This window comes from Delphinapterus leucas, chromosome 6 (genome assembly GCF_059928025.1).
Source record: "Delphinapterus leucas isolate spDelLeu-1000000601 "Yukka" chromosome 6, BTC_Dleu_Yukka2, whole genome shotgun sequence".
Classification (NCBI taxonomy): Eukaryota; Metazoa; Chordata; class Mammalia; order Artiodactyla; family Monodontidae; genus Delphinapterus; species Delphinapterus leucas.
Window position 1 is genome coordinate 102,483,570 of NC_143134.1, and position 20,948 is coordinate 102,504,517.

General features: G+C 39.1%; 1 protein-coding gene across 2 annotated transcripts in view; it reads left to right on the forward strand.

Annotated features, from left to right (window-relative positions):
- MUSK (muscle associated receptor tyrosine kinase) overlaps positions 1-20,948 on the forward strand; it is a 91,338-nt gene that overhangs the window by 59,738 nt on the left and 10,652 nt on the right. Inside the window, exons 7-9 of one of the 2 annotated variants that reach the window (XM_022579076.3) lie at positions 3,046-3,205; positions 12,925-12,931; positions 18,745-19,008. In XM_022579076.3, the coding sequence (XP_022434784.2) occupies positions 3,046-3,205; positions 12,925-12,931; positions 18,745-19,008 (431 nt within the window). Of the gene's footprint in view, positions 1-3,045; positions 3,206-12,924; positions 12,932-15,245; positions 19,009-20,948 lie in introns of those variants that run through there. The other variant, XM_089913577.1, reaches the window with a different exon arrangement.

Genomic DNA, 20,948 nt, shown 5'->3' on the forward strand with positions numbered 1-20,948 from the left:
GATTCTCTCCAAACAGCATTATTAATATATTAACGATATGTAAAAAATATTCCACCTATATTGCCTCGCTCAGAAGGCTTTTACATACGTTCAATCAGGTGGGAACTAATATGCCTATTTAATAGAGTTCCTGTTCGATGCCCTCATTTGAGGTCACTGTCTCAATACCACACACAGAGCAGAGAGCTGTTTATCCAGCTCTTTCAGATCAGTATGCCTGGGTGACTTGGAGAAATACCATATTTACTGTAATACCAGATAGAGTCACCTCAGTTAAGTCCTCAGCTTCGCCTCGGCATACCTTGGTCAAAGCTCCCAGGAATAAGCTGAACTCATCATTTTGAGCTTTTAAACCTGAAGAACAAAACCATCAAAATGCAGGGCAAAGGGCTGTTTTGAATTTTAGGTCATCAAAAATACTAAACTGTTGGTCAGGCTGCTCCATGAAGAAAGAAAAACAAATTCAAACGATGACTAACAAGGCCTGCTGTGCGTGACTCACAAACTGGATCAAGCCAGGCCTCTGGAAACAGGAGGAAAAGCTCTTAGGAATCACATCATAATCAGGCAATGAGCCTCAGGACTTGCTGGTCTACTCGTTGAACTACGTCAGCACCTGGATGATGTCCAGGAGAAGAGAGGTCAGGCGGTTTAAAACTCACTTCTCTTTCCTCCCAAGGCTGTTTTCAGTGACCTTGAGGAGTGACTTTCTTAGGTGTGAACATGAAAATTGTGGGAGTTTAGTCAGCATTTGGGGGATTACTCGTTTCTGAGTTGTCTCCCAGGCACTGACGGTACAGACCTACTTCTTGAAAGAGGTAACGAACTTTGCAGAGGAGGAAGGTTCTACGGATTTCACATATATAAACTGGAAAGGGATTATATTTATAAACAAAATATCCTGAGAGCATAAGGCATACTGACTGACAGGGGTTGGAGGTCTTTAGCTTTTTTTCTCATTGTTGCTTTGTATTAAAATTCAGGGAGAGTCCAAAATTGTATTTCACCAACAAGCACCTACTATATAGCTCAGGGAACTCTAATCAATATTCTGTAATAATATGGGAAAAGAATCTGAAAAAGAATGAACATATGTATAACTGAATCACTTTGCTATACACCGGAAACTAACAGAACATTGTAAATCAACTATACTCCAATAAACTTTTTAAAAAATTATATTTCAAATTGTTCAATCCTTTCCATCTAACTTGGACACGCAAATCCATAAGAACGTGCACCTCTGATAAATATGATAATGATGAATTCGGTTTGAATTCCCAACTGCATGTATGTCTCTTAAAGATATTTTTCTCTCTGCCTTGTCAATTTCTCATAGAGTCCAGGCTGCTTATCTGGGGAAAATGCCACAATACTTGATCTGACCTGGGACGTTTCCCCAGTTAAGGTAAATTGATGCTCACATAAACCAGTGTTTCTCATAAGGAGACTAATAGCGCAGGTAAAGAATAAAAAGACAAAGAAGCTAAGTGAACAAACTTTCACTGCCTAGTCGCTACAGAGAGTGCTGGGTTCTGGGGCCAGCCAGCCACCTGGCAGCAGAAGGATGGAAAGTTGGTCTCACCTCAGGGCTTCCCTCCGCCTTGCTGGTCTAACTGTGAAATCTTCCCTCATGTGAAACAGTAAAATAACTGGCTCCAAGTTTTTCATTCTCTTCTAGAAAGAAAGATCTCTTTCAAGGCCACCATGGTACTCATCCCTACTCCTCCAAGATAAGGTTATGGTAAAACCATCAGCTAATTCCTTGATTGTCATTCCATTCACACTTCCCTCAAACCAGCATTTTCCCCTCATATAAGCAACGATAATTAAACAATAATTATTGGAAAGATGGTAGAGTGCTTAAGAAAATAGTGAAGAAAGAATCACCAGTTTAAGAAGTGCCACCACTTTAACAATGACATTTAAGTCAGACATTTGTTTTGTTCATGGTTGATTTGAGGTTGTTATTACTGTTCTTGTTTTCTAATAACTCTATTCTGTTTTCTAGGACTAGGGAAGGCACTAAAGCATAATGATGAAAAGCACAGGCTTTGGGATCAGACAAACTAGGGTGTAAATTGGAACTCTGCAGCCCAATAGAATGTGCTAGACAGCTGTCTTTCTCACAGAGTTGAATGCTGACAGCTAATTAGCATTTACATAAATTAACCTGTCAATTATGTGCTAATACGGCATTGATAGCCTGGCTCTTTGAGGACATTTGACTTCCTGATTTAAGTAATGAGGCAGAAACAGAATGGCTTTACAACCATTTTCTCCTGATAACCATTAGCTATTTGATGTGCATTTATGGGGAACTGAACAGGAATTATGAAAATAAGCCCAAAACTCTATAACCTCTCGTAATTGACTCTATCTTCAAGACAGAGAGACATACCTTGGAGGATTCACACAGTATATCCTTTCCTACTTTGCATTAGTTATCTATTGTTGTATCACAGACATCCCAAAGCCTAATGGCTTAAAACAATAACCATTTGCTACTGCTCACAAGTCTGTGGGTCAACCGGATGGTTTTGCTGATTTGGGCTAGGATTGCCTGCTCTTGCTGATCTAGCTCCTGTGATTGGCAGGTTGACTGCGAGCTGATTGGTCTAGAATGGCCTTACTCGTATATCTGGGTGATATTATTGGCTCCCAGCTGGATCAGTGAGGATGACTGGGCTATATGTGCCTCATCCTCCAGCAGGCTAGCTTTGGCTTGTTCACAGGAGGTCTAAGAGCAACAAGAAAGCAAGCCACAATGTGCAAAAACTGTGTAAGTCTCTGTGTCTTTCTAAAACATGTCACAAGCCAATCAAGATTCAAAGCATGGAGAAAGATGCCACCTCTTGAGGGAAGAGCAACAAAGTCACATTGCAAGCTCATGGGCATATGGAGAGAAAAGTTGTTGGCAAGTTTTGCAATCTACCACATGCCTTTTGATCGTAATCCTTATCGTTTTTCTTTCCAGGCAACTGATACAGCATATTAGAAATCCTTGACCTAATTCTATCTTCTTTTTCCCCCTGACTCCACCAGGTTTCTTCTGGATCCATTCAAGAAAGTGTGAAAGACCGAGTCATTGACTCAAGACTGCAGCTGTTTATCACCAAGCCAGGACTCTACACATGCATAGCTACTAATAAGCATGGAGAGAAATTCAGTACTGCAAAGGCTGCAGCCACCATCAGTATAGCAGGTAGGATGGATTTTCACAATTGCATTGCTCCAGGAGAGGAGAGAGTTGGCACTATTCCACAATATCTTTCACTGGGGAAAATCTTTTTTTTTTTAATCTCTTACTCCAGTCCCATTTGGGATATTTCTTCCTCCATAGGGACACTCCAGAGGCTGACCTAGATAATTGATCTTGGCTAATTTGTTGCTTCAAAAACTAGATCCACAAATACCTGCCCAAGTGATGGGTAACAGCTTCCAGGAGTTCATTTCTTTTTCTTTCATTTTCTTTTCTTCCCTTTCTTCTTCTTTTATTCTTCCCTTCCTCCCTCCCTCCCTCCCTCCTTCCTTCCCTCCTTTCATCCTTCGTTCCTTTCTTCCTCCCTCCCTCCTTCCCATTCTTTTTCATTCCTTTTCCTCCCCTCTTTTAATATGGTTGTGCCAGTTTCTGCATGGCTACATTTTGAGGGCATTTTTACTTATGAACATGTGATCTACCTTACGGTCTTTCCCCTTCCTGTTTCATGCAAGTGATAGCAGGACCTACAGGTATTTTCAAGGAAAAGGGCTGACACATGGATTTCTAGGATACTTGTGTTGAGTTATAAAGGTTTATTTTTAAAACTTAAATGTCCCAAAGGCTTCTGAGAACATTTGTGGAATTCCTAGAGATGGAAATAATCCCTGTATCAGGAAATGCCCGGCATGATGATATTCATAGCATGTCTACTGTCCAAGGGTCAGCAGAGAGATGCTTGGCCTCACATGTAAGGCAAGCACTGGTAGAACCTGTGCCCAGGGCCAGCTCCCCAGAGCTTATTACAGTGCCACTTCTTAGATCTTCCCTGATGGGGAAATTTCCAGTAATGTTTGCGGTTTTTTAGCATGAGGCGAATAAAGACACAGAGAGATACAAAGGGAGCATTGGACAAGGCTGGCCCTCTGAGGCATGCCCATGAAGGAAAGAGATTTCAAAACCAAGGATCCCTTCTGCCTTCTCCTCCAAGGATATATCTGCCTACAGTATCTTGAGACATCGTATCAGTTATTTGAGAATTTCCACTGATGGGAAGTCATTTTTCCAGAGGAGGGTGAGATTCTTAAAAGTAAATTCAACTCAGTTTAACAAATAATAATAAAGTGATTACTATTCACATAGCACTTTGTTGTTTACGAAGCACTCTTACATGCATTTATTAAATACGCTGGGCTCAGTCCATTGCGTTAGGTAGAGGATGCAAACTTAATTAACGAATGGGATCATTAGCAATGGAGTCCCAGTTTTCTAGGGACTCTCAATCTAAAAAGGAAGCCCATCGGTCACACACATTATGGCACAGACTATGTCTATGCAGCAGCACAAGGTACAACAGCAGACACGGGACAGAGTTTAAGGGAATCCTTGGGAAAGAGATACCATTTGAGTTAGAGATGACAAGGTCGAAATGAGTTCAGAAAATAGCAAGTCATGATGGAGACTGAGAATGAGGTGGAGGATGGGAAGAAAGGTTTGAAATGTGAGCTCTAGCTGGGTTATGAAAAGCCTGAGTGGGTGGACCATTCTTCAATCAATGGGAAGTCATTTAATTTTCTTAGAGAAGGCAAGTGATATGATCAGATACATTCTTTATCAAATCGACAGATGTCGGGTGTCAAAAGATGGGGAGGCATGGCATGCAGACAGGAGGCTATTCCAGGAGTCTGGGAAAGTCATGAAGGTCTGAACAACAACAGTAACAATTGGTAAAGAGAGAACAGGGGAGATGTGTGAAACCTATCAGGAGAGAAACGATAAGATTTGAAAGTGTTTGAATGTGGTAGAAGGAGTTCAGATGTGTCTGAGATTTTGAGGAAAGCGTCTAGGACAAATAATAACAGATAAAAGAACATGAGGAGGTTCAAGAGATAATAAAACAATTAAATTTTTGATGCTTTTTAATTACTTGGAATGATTCTATCTTATGTTTTATTTGATATTTGATCAAGACCCAGTGTTAAATACATAAATATATATTTATATAACCTATATCTATATATTTACAAAGTGTGTGTATGTGTGTTTGTGTGTGCAGAGAGAAGGAGAAACATTTACATATGAATTCTCAAATCCAAGAAAATAGACCGATCTAATCTAGCTTAGATTAGAATCACCTCCACTGGTTAGAAGAGAAAAATTAATGTTGCTAATCTGAAGAGAGTTTCATTTCAGGTAATTATTCAGTCATTCAAAGATCAATTTCCTGCCACGTTTCTTCCTCCCCTTTCTCCTTGTATCTCTTCCCTACATGGAAAGAGAGAAGGAGTCTTGGATTTATGCAGTGGTGTCCTCTGGACCCGCCCTGGTATTTGGTAAGGTCTACAGCTAGAGAACTAGTGATCTCATCTCTTGGCTTGGTTGGGACCCAGAGGACCTCCCTGTCTGGCTCAGCCCCACTGAGGCTCTTCCTGTAGCAGCACAACCCTCTACATCTCAGTCAAATCCTTCATCGAGCCCCTCTCTAGAGTCTACCCTGCAACGTCTGCACGTAGGTCACCCTGGCTCTCCCTACAATACCAGATATGCTAAAAATCCAAGTCAGCTCCTTCCTTATCCCTCATGCAGCCTGAAGCAACTTCTGGATCACTTTAATGTTACACAAAATCCAAAAAATATTCACACCTACCAACTCAGTTCTGCTGTCTACCCAACCATGTCATGCTACCATTTTTACACTAATATGGCCATCCTATGTCAGGGTAAGAGGTCCCTAAAAGGTTCTCTGCTTTTAGAGTCCCAAATAAGAAGCAGGAAAAACTCCCTCTGCTTTGGCTTTTTCCTTAATTTATCAATATACCTCTCTTCTAGGATTTTGGTCCAGAGAAAGGAATCTATAAAATGTGTATCTGAATTCTTAATTCCCTTACCTTCCACCTTTCTGCAACATACCAAGCTGAAGGGACTGGTCAGGGACTCCCCCTTTAGTGCAGTAACCTTCAGAGCCCACCCATCATAAGTACAAAGACAGGTGTGAAGGCAGTGCTATGATCAATAAAAAGAAGAACCTGATAAAATGGGTTTATCTCCCCTGCCACAAAGACAGATCCATCACATGACATGATCTCCAAGATGCTGAAAGGACTATAGGGCATAATTACCACCATAGTGTATACAGCAACATCACCCCTTTCATCCCAGTCCTAGTCCAAATGAGAACCTGATCCAACACCGTTAAAACAGAAGTATACCAACAGAGGAAGCTGTAATCCTAAAGAAAATGATGGTATCTTCTGGTGGTGAAAAGAGCCTTAAAGTGTGGACAGGCAGCATAGAAAGGTAATGTCCCAGAATGCAGGGAGAAGTCATTAATGTTGAGAATAGACCAGAGTGAGAATGAGGGCAAAGAGCAAAGGCAGCCTGGGGGAAAATAGCAGGAGAATTTGCATGGGGAAAGGAATGGTGGGAGCAATGCGTGAGTTGGCACATAGCAGCAGAGAGGACTGGAAACTTGCCGTAGCAGAGGTGAATGCAGATAGGGAGCAGTGACCCCAGTAGGGGCAATAGTTATGTAGACTGAAACCAGTAATGACGTGACTTTAGCCAATGGGCCTGTAGGTAATGTATTTGAATAATAAATGTGAATCCATCTGCACATAGAAACAAAGTTACTAAAATGAGTAGAGGGACTCCCTCACGTAGCTAATTCATAAAAAGCTGCAAGGCCCTTTTGTTCATCCCCTGATCTGTTTTTCCTGTTGGATCCCATTTACTATGAGACCTGAAGTTCCCCTACTTTTCCTAAAATTTCCTCAGGCAGATTTAATGAGGGTGTCTCATAAGTGCATTGGAATAAGACCTCTGAACCCCATGAGACATCTGCCATTTTTCTTCCTCTCCTTAACCCGTTCTTTTCAATCAAAGCTGCTAGATGCCTCATAAAAGTCTCCCTGCCATCACTGAGGAAACTGTCATACTTCCCAACTCTGGGGTGCCCCCTGAACCAATATTCCATGGAAGTGACGCCACTCTGGTGAAAAAGGGATTCATGGAACCACTTTAATTCAGAATCATTTCAAAGCACGGTCTTATGCTCTCCAGATCTCTCAGAGCTTGGTTGTGACATTCGCTCTCTCCACTTCTGCTTTAGGCATCTCTCTCCATTGGCCTCTGATGGGGCTGGCCAGAGGTCCAGAGCCTGGTGCCTCCCCTGGACATTTTGGCAATGCTTCCTTACCCCAAATTCTCCTTTCTCTCATTTCAGCCATCCCCATCCTCCCCTAGTGTTCTGTAGTCAACAGTCCCCTTTGTCACATTCTCTGTGTTTCACTTTGAAGATTTCACTCCATCTGTTTATTTACTCAACCCAGCAGGAAAACTGGAAATAGAAAAATCTGGTCTAGTGCTTAGGATTATGTCTATTGATATTGCTAGTGTCTGAAAGACAACAACAAAAAATAAAGATCAGCCTTCATTTTCCCAAAACTCTTCCATGTGTATGCCCAGATTCATATGTATTATTTGAGAAATGTGATATACTTCTTTCTGACTCATTTACATTTGCTGTTAGTCATCAAAAGGAGCCAGAAAAACTTTTGGAACCTCTCCCTATGAACCAGGAAGTTCCATTTCCCCTCCAGTCACAACCTCAAAAGGCTCAAGTTGCAATTTAAACTCAGCAGGATGCTGGGTTATTGGCAAGATGCCTTCTCTTTGTCATCAGCCTTGTGACAGAGACCAGCAAGACACCTCATGATCCCTGTAATGAGCATAGTCCTGGAAGAGCCAAAGGCCATCAAAATAGACACAGGTATTAAATCTACCACACATTTAAAGAAGAATTAACACCAATTTTTATTACCCTGATACCAATGCCAGGTAAGGGCACTACAAGAAAACTAAAGGCCAATTTCCCTGATGAACATAAATGCAAAAATTCTCAACAAAATTCTAGCAAGCCAAATTCAACAGCACATTAAAAGAATCACATACCATGATCAAGTGGGATTTATCTCTGAGATGTAAGGATGGTTCAACATATACAAATCAATTAGTGCCATACACCACATTAATAGAATGAAGGATAAAAATTACATGATCCTCTCAATACAGGCAGAAAAAGCATTTGACAAAATTCAACATACATTCATAATAAAAACTCTCAGCAAATTGGATATAAGGAACATACCTCACAATAAGGGCCACATATGACAAACCCACAGCCAACATCATACTCAATGGCAAGAGGTTAAACACTTTTCCTCTAAGATCAGGCAAATGACAAGAGTGCCCATTCTCACCATTTCTATTCAACATAGTACTGGAAGTCCTGGCCCAAGCAATCAGGCAATAAAAAGAAATAAAAGGTATCCAAATTGGAAAGGAAGAAGTAAAATTCTCCTTGTTTGCAGATGATACAATCTTATACATAGAAAATCCTAAAGACTCCACCAAAATCTGTTAGAACTAATCAATGAATTAAGTTCCACATACAAAATTCACATACAGAAATCAGTTTTTTTAAAATACACTAACAACAAAACATCTGAAAAAGAAGAAAACTATCCCATTTACAATAGCACCAAAAACAACAAAATACTTAGGAATAGGTTTAACCTAGGAAGAGAAAGATCTGTATGCTGAAAATTACAAGACATTGATAAGAGAAATTGAAGACACAGATAAATGGAAGATATCCTGTGTTCATGGATCAGAAGAATTAATATTGTTAAAATGTCCACAGCACCCAAAGCTATTTGTGGATTTCATATACTCCTATTAGAATTCCCATGGCATTTTTCACAGAAATAAAACAAACAATTCAAAAACTTGTATGGAAGCACAAAAGAGTCCCGATAGCCAAGCAACCCTGAGAAAGAAGAACAAAGCTGGAGGCATCACATGTCCTGATTTCAAGCTATATTACAAAGCTATAGTAATCAAATCAGTATGGGACTGGCATAAAAACAGATGCCTAGACAAATGGAACTGAATCCAGAGCCCAGAAGTAAACCCACACATATATGGTCAGTTAATTTATGACAAGGGAGCCAAGAATATACAATGGGGAAAAGACAGTCTTTTCCATAAATGGTGTTGGGAAAACTGGATAACCACATGCAAAAGAATGAAACTGGACCTCTATCTTACAACACTCACAAAAATTAACTGGAAATGAATTAAAGACTTAAACACATGACCTGAAACCATAAAACTCCTAGAAGAAAAAATAGACAGTAAGTTCCTTGACATCAGTCTTGGTGATGATTTTTTTGGATATGATACCAAAAGCATAAGCAACAAAAGTAAAAATAAACAAGTGGGACTACACCAAACTAAAAAGCTTCTGTACAGCAAAGGAAACCATCAACAAAACTAAAAAGCAACTTATAGAATGGGAGAAAATATTTGCTAATTATATATAAGGGGTTAATATCCAAAATATATAAAGAGCACATACAACAGCAAAAAAACCAAACAATCTAATTTAAAAATGGACAAAGTATATGAATAGACATTTTTCCAAAGAGGACATACAGATGGCAAACAGGTACATGAAAAGGTGTTCAACATCACTATTCATCAGAGAAGTGCAAATCAAAACCACAATGAACTATCACTTCATACCTACTAAGATGGTTATCATCAAAAAAGTAAGAGTTAGCAAGTATTGGCGAGAAAGGAACCCTGACCCACTGTTGGTGGAATTGTAAATTGGTTCAGCCACTATAGAAAACAGTATGGAGCTTCTGAAAAAAATTAAAAATAGAACTACCATATGATCCAGCAAACCCACTTCTGGATATATATCCAAAGGAAATGAAAACAGGATATCAAAGAGGTATCTGCACTTTCATGTTCATTGCAGCATTATTCACAGTAGCCAAGATACGGAAACAACTTAAGTGTCTGTCAACAGAAAAATAGATAAAGAAGATGTGGTATATACATATAATGGAATATTATTCAGCCACGATAAAGAAAGAGATTTGGTCATTTGCGACAACATGGATGAAACTTGAGGGCATTGTGCTAAGTGAAATAAGTCAGTCAGAGAAAGACAAATACTGTATGATATCACTTATATGTGGAATCTGAAAAAGTCTAACTCATAGAAACAGAGTACAGTAGCGGATACCAGGGGCAGTGGGGTCGGGGAAAAGGGGAGACATTGGTCAAATGGTACAAAATTCCAGTTATAAGATGAATAAGTTCTGGAAATCTAATGTACATCATTGGTGATTATAGTTAATACTGTATTATATACTTGAAAGTTGCTAAGAGAGTTGCATTATGTAACTGTAGCAAATCAACACCTTGTCCACCTTAAACTTACACAATGTTGAATATCACTTATATCTTAATAAAGCTAGGAAAAATAGACACAGGGATCCAGTAGAGGAAAATCCATGTTTGTATTTCCCATTCTCAATGGCATTAATAGGTCCTTCACGAAATACTGAGGTCCAGAGTTCTTTTCTGCTTATTCAGTCTGAGGGTACAGGAATGAGTCTGTGGTCACATCCCTCCTCTAACATAAGACACTCCTCATTTTACCAACACCCCCCTTGTCTGCAATGCCCCTTCTTTGGATTGACCTCAGAGTCTGGGGATTCTGGTCACTAAATTTAAAGCTCAAATGAAAATATGTAGCATAACCAAAGCTGGGCAGTAGGGAGAAATCCGATATGTTAGTATTGGAGTTCCCCACCCTCCCAAAATTGGCCACGTATTTTTATTTTTTAAATTTTTATGGAAATATCATTGATTTACACTGTTGTATTAGCTTCTGGTGTATAGCAAAGTGATTCAGTTATATATATTCTTTTTCATATTCTTTTCCATTATAGGTTATTACAAGATATTGAGTATTGTTCCCTGTGCTATACAGTAGGTCCTTGTTGGTCATCTATTTTATATATAGTAGTGTGTATATTTTAATCCCAAACTCCTAAATTATCGCTCCCCCCATTTCCCCTTTGGTAACCATAAGTTTGTTTTCTATGTCTGTGAGTCTATTTCTGTTTTGTATGTAAGTTCATTGGCATCATAGTTTAGATTCCACCTATAAGTGATATCCTATGATATTTGTCTTTGTCTGACCTACTTCACTTAGTATGATAATCTCTAGGTCCATCCATGTTGCTGCAAAATGGCATTATTTCATGCGTTTAATGGCTGAGCAATATTCCATTGTGTATACATACCACATCTTTATTCATTCATCTCATATTTTTATTTTCTATATTTTGTGTTGATGTTTCACATTATTACAGAAAAAAATTAGAACTTTGGACTCTTATTTTGTAATCGATACAGCTGATTGAACGTACTACCATGTTTCACACTCTCTCTCATGTCTCATAGTCACACTCCCGTGTCCCCCGCAATGTTCCCCCCAGTTGTGAGACGTGGGGTGATGTAGCAGCACCCAGTGTTTCAGCCACGATAGGTAGAAGTGTTCTTACCAACAAAACAGGCCCCGTCCCTTGGCATTTCATGGTGGCTTCATCTGGTTTCCAATGGATTAAAGGTGTTTGTTTTTGTTTTTAATAAAAGGGAAAGGAATAAATGACTAACAGCCAGTAGCCACACTAAATTGCTACCAGCTGTTCTGCAGCTAGGCTCAAGAGGTAAGCATTCCTTCTACAATCAGGCAGCTTTTTTATATTAGATTGGCTGCCTGTTTTAGAAGAGAGACAACATTTTATTGGCTTTTCCAGATAATGGAAAAGATACTACAAATATTGATGGCTGTTGGAAGTTTTGGAAATTTTTAAAAATCTAGTTTTGAGATAAAAGCACTTGTTTATAATCGGAGGCTCTTGGACCCCTTCCCTGCTCCCCACTCTCCGCCCCCCCCCCGCAAAAATGAAAATGTGACTGGAGAAATTTCTGTACGAAACACATGGAAGCCTAGTGAATCATCCTTTGATTCTCTTAATATTCTTGAAAAGACTGAGCACCCTTAAATGACCTTGATTTTTTTTTTCCTCACTTGTCCTTGAAATCGAAGCCTAGCTAAGCTGAGTATCTCTTCCCAAGTTCTATGGCTGGATTCTTTGGCTCTGGTTGACCTCCACGGTATTGAATCCTCTCTTTTACATCTTCAATTGAGGGCTGTTTCATATACATAACCTTGGACTTTTCACGTTTCAACAGGTTTCCCTGCTCAGCTGCTATTAGATTCTGCCTTTACCCATTCCAAATTATATACCTTTTTCTCTGTAAGAATTTCCTCCTGTTTCTTCCATCTGTTCTCTCCAGAAAATGTGGGGCCCCTTGTTAAAAAATTATTAAGTGTTTCAAGATGATAACCGCAGAACATTAAATTAAGCATGGGACCCTTCTGAGTGTGGGATGCTGTGTGACCACGTGAAGCCAGTGGGTCTGTAAGAATCACAGCTCCGCCACCCTCTTCCTGTTCAACCTCCACTTCTTGCTTTCTTGATGCAAAGTCCTTGGGTGGCCAACAGAGGGAAATTCTGACCTATGATACTGCCTGGGCTAATGAGGCCACGGTTGACTCAGCTTGAAAGGAAGAATTCAGTTCCTGGAGACATTTAATATTTTCTTACTCTCCTTCTCCAACTCTGCCTGTTAATGCAGGATCTGGCCTCCTAGCAGAAGCAGGGAACTTTTCAGAAACTTAGAGATTAGAAGAATGAAAATTATCTGTTACAAACCTTGAGATGAAAATGTACTAACTTTTGTTTCTTTTCCCCTTTAATTTGATTTCCTGTGGAAACTTCCTTTCCTGTTACTAGAATGGAGGTAAGATATTATTGTTATGCCAATGTTTTGTTTCGCTTTGTTTGACATGCCATTTACTGAGTATCTATTATTCGTTGAGTACTGTAATCTTTCAGAAAACTTTCTAATTTCTAATCCTTTTAATACTCTCACAAAATGATGATGAAGATGAAGATAGGCAACATCCGTTGAACACTTACTATGTATCAGGCACTGTGCTAAGAGCTTTACATGCATTTTAAAAATTTATCCTCAGGACATGAAATAGATGCTAGTATTATCCCTATTGTACAGAAGAGAAACAAAGAGACATACTTTGAACTGGAGAGTACACATGACTTACAGCTAGTATATGATAGGCTTGGAAAAGAGACACAGAACTGACTCCCAAACCCTCCCTCATAGCTTTATCCTGCAGATAAGAAAGTAACACCATGTAATATAACACTGTGAAACTTACAGCATTTTATTTGCATAAAATTGCCTTTCATAAAAACTCTATGATGTGTAAATTTAGAATTGTTCATTACTACTAATAATAGCAGTTAAGCTTTGCAGGACATTTTTGAGTACCACTGGTCTCGTATTAATGTTTCAGCAACTTTATGGGGCAAAAGCTATCATCCCTCTTTCTTTATATGAGGAACCTGAGGCACAAGAGTTGTCCAGACCACATAGCTAACTACAAAGCCTCAATCTGAGCTCAGACAGACAGACTCAAGAACACAGATTCATACCTATGTTGCTAATCCAGGTAGCACAGCAACTGAGCAGGACCTGCAACTCAAGCCATTGATTCTAATTCCATGGAATGAAATAATTCATTGCATAAGAAAATTTAGTTTGTTCTCAATCTTTTTCCCAATTCATATAGCTTGATGCATTTGTTTACCTAATAAATAGGTATTGAGAAAGAGTCCTGACCTGAAGGATTCTACAGAGAAGCTGAGTATCTACTGAAGGGATATACAACATAAACACGGGAAAAGGTAAATTAAAATGCAGGCCAACCACAGAAGAGATGCCGTCTCTCATTCATACACCTCTTTCATTCAGCACACCTGTCTTCTCTGTGCATCTTTAAAACACTGTATTCCTGGCACTATATTGGAAAGTGATAAAACAAAACAAATTGTACATATTCCCTGCACCCAAGGAATTTACATTTCACTAGGGGACCGACACACACACACACACACACACACACACACACACACACACTAGTTACAAGGTAACATAATAATGGAATCATGCACAAATTCTAAGGGCTCAAGAACAGAAATAAATCAGTCACATGCAACTAAATGCAAATGAAAATAATTTAAACTGATTATAGTCAAACAAATGCTAATGAAAATTCCATACCATCTTTCACTTGTGATAACACAAGCACTCTTGGTTTTCTGCAAAGGGCTAGATAGCAAGTATATGGCTTTGTGGGCCATACGGTCTCCGTTGCAACTGCTCAGCTCTGCTATTGCAGCACAAAAGGAGCCACAGACAATTTGTAAACGGATGAACTTGGCTCTGTGCCAAGAAAATTTTACTTCTGGCCACTGAAATTTGAATTTCATATCATTTTCACTTCTCCTTTTGGTTTTTTTCAACCATCTGAAAATGTAAACACCATCCTTAGCTCACAGGTGGCATAAAAATAGGCAGTAGGCCAAATTTGACTTGTGGGTTCTATTTGCCGATCCCTGTCATAGAGAATGAATCATATACAAAGACACTAGGCATGAAAGGATAAAAAGAATTCCAGTTTGCTTTGGAAGTTTAGAGTGGCGTACTCTAAGAGTACTTTCCAACATTTGTTGGGAAAGTACAATGGGAACCTGGCAGTTGCTGTATAAGGAAGAAGATGTGTCGCTATCAGGGGAGAGGTCCCGTTCTCACGTGTGCCAGCCCTAGGGAGGGCAGGAAAAGAAGGTGTGGAGTTTCCGCTGGGGTAGTGGGGTTGTCCCAACCAACCATGCCATGGCTGGTCATCTGGATGTGCCCTTGGACAACGTGTTCAAAGGGAAGAGATGTTGCCCTCATAGAAACTGGAAGATCACATTTTAGAACAGTGGACCCTTGAACAATTCAGGGGTTGGGGGCACCAACCAGCATGCCCTATAACTTTAGAGTTGGCTCTCTGTCTATGTGGTTCCTCCATATCCACGTTCTGCATCCTTGGATTCAACCAACTACGGATGGGATCACGTAGGACTGTAGTATTTATTGAAAAAAAAAACTGGGCATAAGTGGACCCATACAATTCAAACCCACATTGTTCAAGGGTCAACTGTATTCTACTGAATGTGATTCATACATGTTAAAGCAGAGAGAAAATAAAAGCAGAAGGTGTAGTGAGAATCCTTTAAATATTCCATCTGACCAAGGAGAGCTGTCTGCTATAAAATAAGTTAGAAGGGGGACGTGGGATCAGATATCAGTTGTTGCCTCCAAAAAGAGAAACTGTTCAGAAAGAGAGGTCAGCCAGGTTCAGTCTGTCAGGAGACAAGGGAGGGACTGGCTCCATGTGCAATATTAACTAGAATTTTTGGAGGTAGTCCAGCAGATCATTCCAAAACAACCAGCATTCTGTGAACAGATCCCTGTGACCTCTGCCCCACTGTTCAAACGAGCAACAGGACCAGCTGCCTCTGCTGTTGCTCCATCCACAGTCCCAAGATCTGCATGTGCAGAAATACGACTTCAGTTGGACAGAAAGGGCACTCATCACTTGCAAAAGACAGAAGACACCAATGGAAATTTTTTGCATTCATCTTGTTCCCTGGGTTTTGCTGTGACCTCCTTCAATTTTTTAAGTGATAGGGTTAGAAAGATGAGGGGGAAAATGGCCCCATTGGCCTCCATATCTTGCCTCTGAAATTTGATCACTGCATAAAATTTGAGGTTTATAAGTCAGCAAAACAGGGGAGGAAATTGTTCCAACTCTGACTGAAACTGTGACTGGGCAGTCTCTTTACGTATGTAGTGTGTGTGTGTGTGTGTGTGTGTGTGTGTGTGTGTGTGTGTGTGTGTGTGTGTGTGTGTGTGGTAAAAGGGAAATTAAAATACAGGCCACCCGCAGAAGACATGCCATCTTTCATTCGTACACTGTTCAGCACTTGTGTCCTCCCTATGTATTTTTAAACCACTCACTCTATTCCTGTATATATATATATTTGGTACTATATATCCCTTACCTAGTGGGGCTAATCCAAGCAAAGATATACTACCAAAGCTAAGTCTTTAATGCTCCCAGAACATCACAGAGACAGAGAAAATTAATAAGAACCATATACTTTGTATCTGTATGGTTTTTCCCAGCATGCAAAGGGTTTTCACAGGCTAGTTATCTTCAAGCTGGTAGGAAGACAAATCAAAATTAAAACCAAGATCTTCTCATTTCTATTCAAAACCTATTCTGCTTTTTCTTTTTTTCTTTTGCATTATATAGTTAATGTTCAAAAATCAGTGAGGACTCCATACTATTAATTCACATTGAGGTTGTTCTAAAGATTTTTCCAGGGCTTTTTAAAAGAGAAGCAGCAGAGACTCAGAAAAAAAGAATTGGTTTTTTATTTTTATTTTTTTTAAAGAATTGGTTCTTAATTTATTATTAATAATCCTTATCTCTGAGGCTATTTTCATTTTTTCTTTTGTGTAATTTTTCTTAGTTTCCAATGTTTTCTTTTAAATGTTTTTTGCTTATGTAATTAAAGAAAAAATCATGAATTTTTTAAATTAAAAATATTCATGGAAAAATAAAGAAGTGTCATTCAACAGTTAACACATGACAGTGCAACATGGATGAATAGTTCTCAGCTCAGAGACACTAGGAGAAATATTCAACTTTTACATGATATAGTTTTTAATAAATTTATGTATTTATTATTTATATTTGGCTGTGTTGGGTCTTCGTTGCTGCGCGGGCTTTCTCTAGTTGCGGCGAGCGGGGGCTACTCTTCGTTGCGGTACGCGGGCTTCTCATTGCCGCGGCTTCTCTCGTTGCAGAGCATGGGCTCTAGGCACACGGGCTTCAGTAGTTGTGGCTCACGGGTTCTAGAGCACAGGCTCAGTAATTGTGGTGCACGGGCTTAGTTGCTCCGCGGCATGTGGGATCTTCCCGGACCAGGGCTTGAACCCGTGTCCCCTGCACTGGCAGGTGGATTCTTAACCACTGCACCACCAGGGAAGTCCCCATAGTTTTTTTTCTAAGTGAAAAGAGTCACACCTGCTCTTATCCATCCTCTCTTTTTATGGAAGGATTATCAATATGTGTGATCATTTTGTAAGCCAGTTTGGGGTATTTCTAATTGTTAGGTATTATTATTCAGTTTCTTAAAGCACAGTATCCTTGCTTCTCTAGAACTTTCTTAGTGTCAGCATACCCTGAGTTCCCTCAGAGGTTGAGTCATGAGCTATTTCTCTGGGTGTTTTCTCAACCCTATAGGGCCCAAGTTTTCATGGGAGTTTTGCATTTTCTTATTCAAGGCGTTCATTTAAAAAATCCCCAATGAATTACAGGTAATGCAATAAAATTCATGTTGACTAATTAGTAGAATGCTAGTATGAATTAGAGAATGATTCTATGTTACAAAACATCATTTTAAAATATAGTATTTCACGGAAGTTCATTGTTTTACCTGAATGAGTTGTATCTCATTTAATAGATTTGCTTCAAAGACCAGTCAATGATGTTTCTAATCACCTTTTCAAATTCAAATGGGGTCTGTTAGCAACTTAAACAATCCCCACAAATTCCAATTTGTTTAATTTTCTTTCCTTGAAATCCTTTATATATAGATAATAAAATGCTAAATTCCAACAGATGTACAAATCTAAATGAGAGTGCAACTTGAATTTGCTGTCATTGTTAATGACATATCTGATGGAAGGCATAAGGGTATATTGAGACCATTGCAGTGCCTGCACATAATAAGTGCTCAATAAACATCTGTCAGGTGAGTATAGGAGTTATTATAATTCCCAGCATTGCATTAAGGAAGCAGTGGATATGTGGAGGGAGTACCAGCTGCGTTTTCCATTTTTCTTATTGTCCTCTTCAACTGTTATAGCAGATTAGCTTTTAATCTTATTGCTGTGCTAACACTTATATTACCCATGAACACACAATAACCTGGGTTCAGGATAATTACTTACATCACTTTACAGATTAGAACACTGTCAGAGACCAGATGACTCTCCCCAAGACATGTGGTAAGAAAATAGCAAAAGTGAAGATGCTACTTAGGTCCTCTGAGAGCCATAGCCAATGCTTTCTCCTTCCTGTGTGGCTTTCTTCTTCTTCTTTAATGGAATGCTGGGAAGATGTGTGAGTGAGAGGATCTGATTTTTGGAAGATGTACCACAAAATTCAAATCATTAATTATCATAACGTTTAAATAAACTGTGTTCATCAAGCTGCAAGCTCTTTGGATCAGAGCAATTACTACGTTCAGTCATTTATTAATCATGATGATGAATATATATTTTAGACGTATTTACTTGCTATGTACGCTTATATGTAACAAATGTGGAGTTAAATTTTATTTATGATGGAAACAATAAAAATTCTCCCATCCGTTCTGGCCTTGAGCGTTTCCAAAGCTTTCCACATCCATTATCACATTTGATCCTCTTCATAGCCCTCTGGAGTAGCTAGAGGTAATATAATTGCTGCTGGAAATGAAGACAATATTCAGATGGAACGTTTCAACCAATTTGCTGGTGCAATCTTCTATTTCTGTGATGCAGATGTGGAAATGGAAAACAAACAAAAAGGCAGATGGAATGCTAAGAAATAGCATGTGATCAGGAATGTTTTTCACTGCTTCTTTCAGTAAACCACAGAAAGATAACAAAGGCTACTGCGCCGAGTACAGAGGGGAGGTGTGTAATGCTGTCCTGGCAAAAGATGCTCTTGTTTTCTTCAACAACTCCTACGCAGACCCTGAGGAGGCCCAAGAACTACTGGTCCACACTGCCTGGATTGAACTGAAAGCAGTGAGCCCATTCTGCCGGCCGGCTGCTGAAGCTTTACTGTGTAACCACATCTTCCAAGAATGTAACCCTGGGGTGGCACCTACTCCTACACCCATTTGCAGGTAAAATTTACAAAATAAATAAATGGGGAAGTTCTGTTTGTCTGTCTGCCAACAAGAAAAGTTTTCAAAAGAGGAAGTTGTTAGGTGTAAGAGTAAAGGCAAAAGCTGGCTTTTGTCCAAAATATAAGGTAACTAATTGGACAAAATTCCTACCATGTGAATCACTGGGGATACCCTATTATACAAGGGCTCTAAGTTAGAAAATGTCATAAAAGATATAATATTCTATTACATTTGTTATTGTTCACATTATTATCATATTCATAAACATCCCTGCTTTCTAGGAAGTGAAAAACAAAATCCCAAACTAATATGGACCTCATTAGTAAGCCAAGATAGAGAAAATAAAGGCTACATATCCAGTATTTCAGCATTATTAGCCAATAAATATGAGATCTTGGTAAGCATGTCAGAATATTAAAATACATTCCACCCAATATTCTAATTTATGTATTGACACTCTTGTGTCATGGGGGTGGAAGGAGTAGAAACAGTTATAAAACAGATATTTCTTGAAAACCCCCTACTCTTTAAACACTGAAATTTATAAACCCACTTTCAATAGAATTATCTTTGCCTTTATTTACTTCTTGTGTAGAAAAGACAGGAATCAATGTAGCTTTTGAGCTAAATGGAACAAAGTTCAAATACTGTTTTGTACTGCTTTCTAGATGCACTGACATATGACCTCAGCTAAACTTCAGTTTCCTCGTCTGCAATAGAGCTGAGAGGATTAAAGGATAAATTGTACCCAGGGTATATATTAGAAACTGGATGGATACTGTTTGCTTTTCAAGAAAACACATGAAGACTACCAACACAGCACATTTCCAACTGTTTTGATAAAACCAGGAACTATTTAAATATTGAAATAGTTTTAAGGCATTCTATTTAGTATAAAAGGACTACAGAGGTCATTAAAATAGAGTGCTCCATTCTTCAACTTACTGCAAATTTTGAGGGTTTGGAGACATTTTAAGACTAATATAGGGACTTCCCTGGCGGTCCAGTGGTTAAGACTTCACCTTCCAACGCAGGGGGTGCGGGTTCGATCCCTGGTCAGGGAGCTAAGATCCCACATGCCTCGCGGCCCAAAAACCAAAATATAAAACACAAGCAATATTGTAACAAATCCAATAAAAACTTAAAAAATGGTCCACATCAAAAAAAATCTTAAAAAAAAATTACTTAAGACATATACTTTGTTGTTTCTTCACTTAAGATTATATTTTCATCAGACATGACATCTAAGTATCTTTTGAGGAACAATGAGAATTAAAATTGAATTGTATCTTCATATGCTAGCACAAAATAAATTTATTGAGTAATTTCCCAACATCTATGCCCTAGATCAGTTTACATGCATAGGCCACAGATGTTCTTTCTCAAGATTGAAAATAATTTATTTGTTTTTTGAGAAAAAAAATCCCATTCACTGAGATTTCAAATTTATTAGAATAGCATAGTTAATTAACTCTTAAATCTGTGAGCCATTTGTAGTGTACTTAAATTTTTTCTTAATTCCAGCTGTTATTTAAACAAGTATTTTTTTTAATTAATTAATTTTTGGCTGCATTGGGTCTTCATTGCTGTGCACAGGCTTTCTCTAGTTGTGGCGAGAGGGGCTACTCTTTGTTGTGGTGCACAGGCTTCTCACTGCAGTGGCTTCTCTTGTTGTGGAGCATGGGCTCTAGGCATGCAGGCTTCAGTAGTGTGGCATGCGGGCTCAGTAGTTGTGGCACACGGGCTTAGTTGCTCCGCAGCATGTGGGATCTTGCTCGACCAGGGCTCAAACCTGTGTCCCCTGCGTTTGCAGACAGATTCTTCACCACTGTGCCACCAGGGAAGTCCCTGAGTATTTTTTTTTAATCTGAAAATTGTTTCTACTTTTTTAATCCTTGTAAACAATTTATTCACTTTGGGGTTGAAAAATATAGTCT